Genomic DNA, 6,725 nt, shown 5'->3' with positions numbered 1-6,725 from the left:
TGGATCCCGCCCTCGCCAGTTCCCTCCATTTCTCTTCGCCAGCCTTGTAGTCCCCTCCCTGCTGGAGCTGGCCGCAGCCGGGCCACCTCCCCCTACGGCCTCCCGGCCTCTCAATGAAGCTTTCTTTCCCCGCAGGTTGGAGGCTGGGCAGCTGCGGCAGGGGAGCTGGACATGCAAGAGGCCGCGGGGCCTCCTACAGGCCGGGGCGGCGGTCCCTGGGGTTCCGGGAAGCCTTCCAGCCTGGCCCTTCCCCCACGTCCCCGGCTGAGCCGCGTCAACAGACCCACTCCGGCCGGCCTGGGCGGGCCCGGCTGGAGGGACGCGGCCACGCGCTCCCCTGGGGCCCCTCCCGGGCCCCGGGGTGTCTGCTAGCACTTTCGGGGTGATGTCACGGGCCTTCACGCTGATGTCACGCTCGGCATATGACGTCACCCGTTTCCCCTGGCCCAGGTGCCGTGCGCTTTGGCTGACACCTGAGGCTTGCTCGCGGCGGAGCCTCCCGTGCGCTCTCCCCACGGCCGGGGCTCAGGCCGCCCGGTTCACTGGGGGACTCCCCTTTGGGGGTTTTACTCCGCGCCTCCCCCCCCCGCTCCCCCCACCCCAGCTCGCGGCCCTCGGGGCTGTAGGGGCGGGCCCGCTCGCCGGCCCCGCCCCCGCCCGCCGGGCCCGGAAGCGCGGAAGCCGCCGCGGGCACCGCGGGCCATGGACGGGGCCGAGATGGAAGGGCCGCTCTTTGTGCAGAGCCAGCGCTTTGGGACGAAGGTAGCGGGGGCCGTGGGGCTGCAGAACCCCCTTCCGAGCTGGGGGCGGTGGAGCGGGCGCTGCGCGGCGAAGTAACGGTCCCGCGAAGTTGCTCTGCGCTCTCGGGCGACCGGTCGGCCGACCCCGCGGGGCGCCCTGCGGGCCGGGAGTCGGAGCAGCGGCCCCCAGCCCCGACCCGCCCGCCGCCCCGTCGGGGCCGGGCAGCCCGCGCGCTCACCCGCTGCTCTCGCTCTCCCCGTAGAAGTGGAGGAAGACCTGGGCCGTGCTCTACCCCGCCAGCGCCCACGGCGTGGCCCGCCTCGAGTTCTACGACCCCAAGGGCTCGGGCTCTGGGGGTGGCCGCGGGAGCACGCGCCGCCTGGACTGCAAGGTCATCCGGCTAGCCGAGTGTGTGAGCGTGGTCCCGGTGGCCGTGGAGAGCCCCCCGGAGCCCGGCGCCGCAGCCTTCCGCCTGGACACCGCGCAGCGCTCCCACTTGCTGGCCGCCGACGCGCGGTCCAGCATGGCCTGGGTGCAGACCTTGTGCCGGAACGCCTTTCCGGTGAGCGGCCCCAGGGGGTCCCGGGGGGACGCCGGGCTCAGTCGCGGCCACCGAGCCTTCGGACCGTGGGAGCAACGCCGCGGGTGGGGGACTTCGTTGGCCTGACACACGCTCTTTCTCGACGACAGAAAGGCAGCTGGGTTCAGGCGCCTGCTGGGAACCCACCCAAAGTTTCCGCCTTGGAGATGTTGGAGAACTCTCTGTACAGTCCCTCCTGGGAAGGTAGAGCCACTCAGCCCGCCCCCTTCCAGGGATGGAGTGGGGAGGGACGCCCCGAGCTGGGCCCCCAGTCCTCCTTTCGGTTGCAAATCCAGAGCTGAGTCCTAGGCTAACGAAGCCTTCCTTTCAGGAGCCCAGTTCTGGGTGACTGTGCAGAGGACGGAGGCCGCGGAGCGCTGTGGCCTGCATGGCTCCTATGTGCTGAGAGCAGAGGCCCAGAGGCTGACTCTTCTGAGCGTGGGGACTCAGAGCCAGGGACTGGAGCCTCTCCTTTCCTGGCCCTACACTCTGTTGCGTCGCTATGGCCGTGATAAGGTGTGTGTGTGTGTGAGAGAGAGAGAGAGAGAGAGAGAGAGAGAGAGAAGGTATATGTACAAGGGATGGTCAGAGAGGGCGGTTAGAAGGCTTTCTGGAACAGGTGGGGTGGGACAGGTGGGGTGGGGAGAGGGCCCACAGGTGGACCCCCATGTGTTACCCTGTCAGTCTCTGTCTAGTTGAACCTGTGACTCACCTCTGTTCTTGCCTCCACGCACCTCAGGTCATGTTTTCTTTTGAAGCTGGTCGCCGCTGCCCCTCGGGGCCTGGCACTTTCACCTTCCAGACAGCACAGGGAAATGACATCTTCCAGGCCGTGGAGACAGCCATCCACCGGCAGAAGGCCCAGACCAAGGCTGCTCATGGGCAAGACTCCCAAGAAGGAGAAGTGGCAGAAGGGAAGCTGGCTTCCCCCTGGGGTCCCCAGGAGTTACTGGATAGTCCCCCGACCCTGTATTCAGAACCTTTAGACTCCCTGCGCACCCCTCCAGACCCTTCCCAGGACTCCTTGTATTCAGACCCCCTGGACAGCACCCCTGCTTGGGCGAAGGAAGGGGTACAGGTGAAGAAACCTCTCTACTGGTCCTTGTATGAACATGTGCAGCACCAGTTGTTAAAGGTCAACCTGAAAGACTCCAAAGAGGACCCCGTCTATGATGAACCTGAGAGTCTGGCCCCAGCGCCTCCCCGAAGCCTGTATGACTTCCCTCAGGAACCCAAGGATGCATGGCACTGCCAGGCTCGGGTGAAGGAGGAGGGCTACGAGCTCCCCTACAACCCGGCCACTGATGACTATGCTGTGCCGCTGCCTCAGAGCACAAAGCCGCTCATAGCTCCCAAGCCCCAGGGCCTGGCCTGCCTTGAGCCTGGTACTAAAACTCATAATGGCAACAGAGGCCATAGCTCCGATAAGGCCCTGTACAGCCAGGTCCAGAAGAGCAGGGTTTCCGGGAGCTGGGACTGTGAGCTTTCCAGAGCAGGGGCCAATAGAACTGGTGTCAAGTCCGAGGGCTCTGTATGAGAGGAAGGCCAGGCTAGGAAGCTGACAGGAGGACTATCAGACAGGACACTGGGGAAGAAAGTTATCTGCTAGACCCGGAGGAAACCAGGGCACACGAGGTTCCTTGTGACACCAGGGGCCCGGGGACTGTGGGGGAGTCAAGGGAAGGTCAGTCCGTCCCAGGAAGTGGAAGCAATGGCAGGTACAGGGATGAGATGTCTGAGTTCTACCTCCCAAAACAATGGGCTGCTACTGGATCAAGTCTGGAAAGGGGGGCTGACGAGAACAGGTGCATGTTAAGGGGCCTGCGTCGAGGCGGCAGTGAAATGTGCCTGGACCTGAACCCATGCATTGTTCTTTGCCAGATATATATTTTAAAACATTTATTTTTCCTTCTCATTAAAGCCATTTGGGGTTTAAGAGGTCTATGTGTGTGAACAGACACAAGTGTTAGGGTTTGCAAGGTGGGCATGTGGGGGATCAGGAGGAAAACCAGGAAAGGGGTGGCAGAAGGGCCCCAGTGATGGGGAGTGTGGGTAGGCTGGACTCTAGCTCTGGGAGCCTAAAAAGTTACTTTTCATTCCAACCCTCAGCTTCTCCCTGCCACTCCTGTTTGAAAACCGGGGATATTACCCACCTCACAGGGTTGTTTGTCTGAAATGAAAGAATAAAAGTACTTCATGTCATTTGGAGCACCAGACCAAACCAAACTCACTGCCATCAAGTCAGTTCTGACTCAGGAGTAGACAACCTCATCTTTCTGAGGAGTGACTGATGGATTTGAACTGCTGAGCTTGAGCTTAGCAGCCCAGCATGTCACAGGGCTCCTTAGCGCCAAGCCCACTAAATGTTTTTTTAAAAGGGGTAGTTCTGTGGACTGGGGTGGGGGTCGGGGCTTGGCAGGAAAGTGGTTGGGCATGGGGTGAGGGGAAGGGGGGTAGGTTTTCTTTCTTTATATCTACCCCCCCTTCCCACACACTGCTGAATATCAACCACTTGTCTGGAAACTGAAGCTTGTGGCTGTGCAAGGGGAGGGCCATAGGCTTTAGAATGAGGCTCGGGTTTCATTGCTGAAAACCTCACCCTTGTCTCTGGAGGCTCAGTGTCCCAGAGGTGAGCTGATCTCCATCTGCTTACACAGCTATGGGGAAGAAATTCTGGCTCTTCACAATGGCAGCAGTTCCATGAGTTTAATCTTCATCTCTGTCAACAGGATCAAATGAACCCAAAGAAAACCCAAAGAGCCCCCTGCTTAGAAAATGAAACTGCTTGGGTGTGTCTCCTCAGGCCTGAGGAGGGGCCAGCTGCCTTGCGGGTCAGAAGAGGGGAAGGCTCTTTCCCAGGCCCTGGAGAGGCAGCGCAGAGGCTCAGGTGGAGAGTTGGCAAATCTGGCCCCAGACAGCCACTGTGTGAGTTAGCATGCACATGGGGCGCTGGCATCGGTGACTTTGGGCCCTCAGGGCTCCTCTTCCTCCTCCTCCTCCTCTTCATTAGAAGGCAGCAAGAAGGCTTTGGAAGTAGCTTTCTGGGCTCCTGACACCTTGGGGGCTCTTCCTGGGGCTGGAGTCACAGGCAAGGGCGCCACTGTGGCTCGAGCCCGATTAGTGAGCAATTGCCCAGTCTGCAAAGAGAAGGCCACAGTTCCTGGTCAGGGCAGTGCCCTGCTGGGCCTGTCCTAACTTCTCCATCCTTGGAGTGACAGCCCTAAGGCCCAGTGGCAGGATCACGGAGGTCCTAAGGCTCCAGCTGCCACGGTGTAGCCTCCCAGCCAATTACCTTCGGTGTCAGGGGCATGGAGGGAGTCTGTGGTGGACACTACTTCCACACATCTGGGTCTCTAGAGTGGGCTGTAGGATGGCATCGTCTTTATCTAATTTCAACTAGGACAAAACGGAAGTTTCTCTAAAGGCGATGTTCCTGAGAAACTAAGAAAAGAGTAGGCACTGCCCAGAGAAGCCCAAACACTAGAGAACATGGGTTTCATGAAAAGAACCTTTGCCCTCAGCCGGCCAATGAGCACTGAAGACTTACCTGCATGGCTGCTGGGGGTACTAAATGAGCTAAGTCTGCGTGCTTACGTGGGCATGGTTAGTCCTGAGGACGTGGGAATATCCCTTCCTGTCTGATTTCTTTCACGGTGGGTGCTGTTCCACGGCAGTCAAGTTTGCTTACTGGGGTGGTAGCTGTCTGTGGTTCATGAACACCACACTTAGGACACCTAAGCATTATCATATGTAAATGCCAAAGCTGACCCCTACTTGATCCATGGATCGCCCTGGTGGCCCAGTGGTTCCGCCCCTAGCTAAGCAGCTCCCTCCAGGAACAAAAGGCCTGGGGAACTGGGAAGATTCCAGGCTAGGAAAACCTCTGGAGGCAACTCCACTCTGCTCTACAGCCCTGCCACACCAGATGACAGGGTGAAGGACCTTCTTTGTCTTCCTCCCGTGTTGGCCCAGCCCAACTCTTTCACTCAGGCTGGGGTCACGGATGAGGGTTACTCCCAGGGGTGGGGATTGGGGAAAGGAATGAGGCTTGGATTTCACTACTAGTTTCTCATGAGCTCAGAAAAGCTTGTCTGCTGAGGGTGACCTGGCCTCACCCTTCTGCTTATACCCATCTAACTTCAACTTCAACAAAACAAGTTTCTCTGAAGCAGTGGTTCTCCACCTTCCTAATGCCGTGACCCTTTCATACAGTTCCTCATGTTGTGGTGACCTCCAACCATAAAATTCTTTTCGTTGCTACTCATCACTGTCATTTTGCTGCTGTTAGAAACCGGGTGACTCCTATTGAGACCCACTGCTCTAAAGGCAATGTTACCGAGAGCTAGGAAAAGACTGGTCACCGCACAGAGAGGCTGAAACACTCCAGCACACGATTTCATGAAAAGAACGTTTGCCCTCCACAGAGCTACAAGCAGGGAGGTACTCTCTCTGGGACTCCAGGCCTGAGTGGCGCGAGGGATGCAGGAAGGGTGGCAGCTGGTACCTTTCTCAGAGGCCGGCTCTCCCAGCTGGACTGTGGCCGCCCTTGAGGCTTGGCCAAGGTGCTGGTCAGGTGTGGGTACAGGTGGCTCCAAATCTGGAAGGGGTTGTAGGTGTCCTCCAGCTCCAGGCTGTCCAGCAGACTCTGAGGAAGAGAGGAGGAGCCTCCCCAGGGGAACGGAAGTCATAGAAATACAAAGGCAAAAAAAACAAACAAACAAACAAAGGCAGAGACCCAGGAGGAGATATGAGACTCTGGAGGTATGAGCAGGTGTCCCCAGGAGCCTGTGAGCTAGGTGGGGTCCCTGGGCTCTGGGTGCTTGTGAGGCGGTCAGGCAAAGGTAAGAAGTAGTCGGGAACTGGAGACCCCAGCCCAGAGAAGTCCGTCCAGTGGTTCTTTGAGGCACCAGGAGGGGGACAGGGATACTGTGGGTGCTGGGGGCGGGGAGCGCCCTGTGTTCGCTGAGCTTCCCTGGCCGGCCGGGAATGAGCTCGCAGCATTCCCAAACAGCCAGGTTTTCCGGCCACAACATCCTGTACCAGCAACCTCTGGCTCTGAAGTGAGACGCTGGGCCGGCCAGCGCCGCTCGTGCCCATCTCTGAATCCCCGTGGCCGCCAAGCTCGGAGCACAATCCCAAGCTCTGTCCTTTATGCACGTGGCAGGGGCCCAGTGGTCTCTGCTCTCCATGTGCAGGACCGCCCCTCCCGCCCCAGCCTGGGAGGCCAACAGAGGACATGCCAAACAGAGCAGGGAGAAGGAAAGGGGCCTTCGGAGCTGGGCTCTGGCAGCTGAGCCTCATTTTGAAGCTCTTCCTACCCTGGGCCCCTACACTGGCTGCCCCCCCACCCCCATACCAGCTATGCAACGTACAGGGCTCTTGAGGCCACACTGTCACACAGATG

General features: G+C 59.5%; 2 protein-coding genes across 2 annotated transcripts in view; one reads left to right on the top strand and one right to left on the bottom strand.

The window, feature by feature from the left end:
* Positions 1-40: 40 nt before the first annotated feature.
* Positions 41-3,257, top strand: DOK1 (docking protein 1). The gene is made up of 5 exons (XM_075556893.1): positions 41-762; positions 1,004-1,303; positions 1,432-1,525; positions 1,653-1,837; positions 2,061-3,257. The coding sequence occupies exons 1-5, from the start codon at positions 703-705 to the stop codon at positions 2,856-2,858; spliced, it is 1,437 nt and encodes a 478-aa protein (XP_075413008.1). The 5' UTR covers positions 41-702; the 3' UTR covers positions 2,859-3,257.
* The window catches only part of M1AP (meiosis 1 associated protein), a 119,381-nt gene continuing 115,890 nt past the window's right edge, over positions 3,235-6,725 (bottom strand). Inside the window, exons 9-10 of the mRNA XM_075556898.1 lie at positions 5,826-5,966; positions 3,235-4,458 (exon numbers count right to left, since the gene is read on the bottom strand). Coding sequence (XP_075413013.1) covers positions 4,294-4,458; positions 5,826-5,966 — 306 coding nt within the window. The 3' untranslated portion in view covers positions 3,235-4,293. The remainder of the gene's footprint in view (positions 4,459-5,825; positions 5,967-6,725) is intronic.

Source organism: Tenrec ecaudatus, chromosome 8, assembly GCF_050624435.1.
Source record: "Tenrec ecaudatus isolate mTenEca1 chromosome 8, mTenEca1.hap1, whole genome shotgun sequence".
NCBI lineage: Eukaryota > Metazoa > Chordata > Mammalia > Afrosoricida > Tenrecidae > Tenrec > Tenrec ecaudatus.
This window is presented reverse-complemented; position numbering and strand designations above follow the sequence as displayed.

Bases quoted from the DNA above. Each gene is read 5' to 3' on its own strand.
- DOK1 (XM_075556893.1), top strand. From the start codon at position 703: ATGGACGGGGCCGAGATGGAAGGGCCGCTCTTTGTGCAGAGCCAGCGC. The intron at 763-1,003 runs GTAGCGGGGGCC...CTCTCCCCGTAG, and splicing joins GCCAGCGCTTTGGGACGAAG to AAGTGGAGGAAGACCTGGGC. The intron at 1,526-1,652 runs GTAGAGCCACTC...CCTTCCTTTCAG, and splicing joins GTACAGTCCCTCCTGGGAAG to GAGCCCAGTTCTGGGTGACT.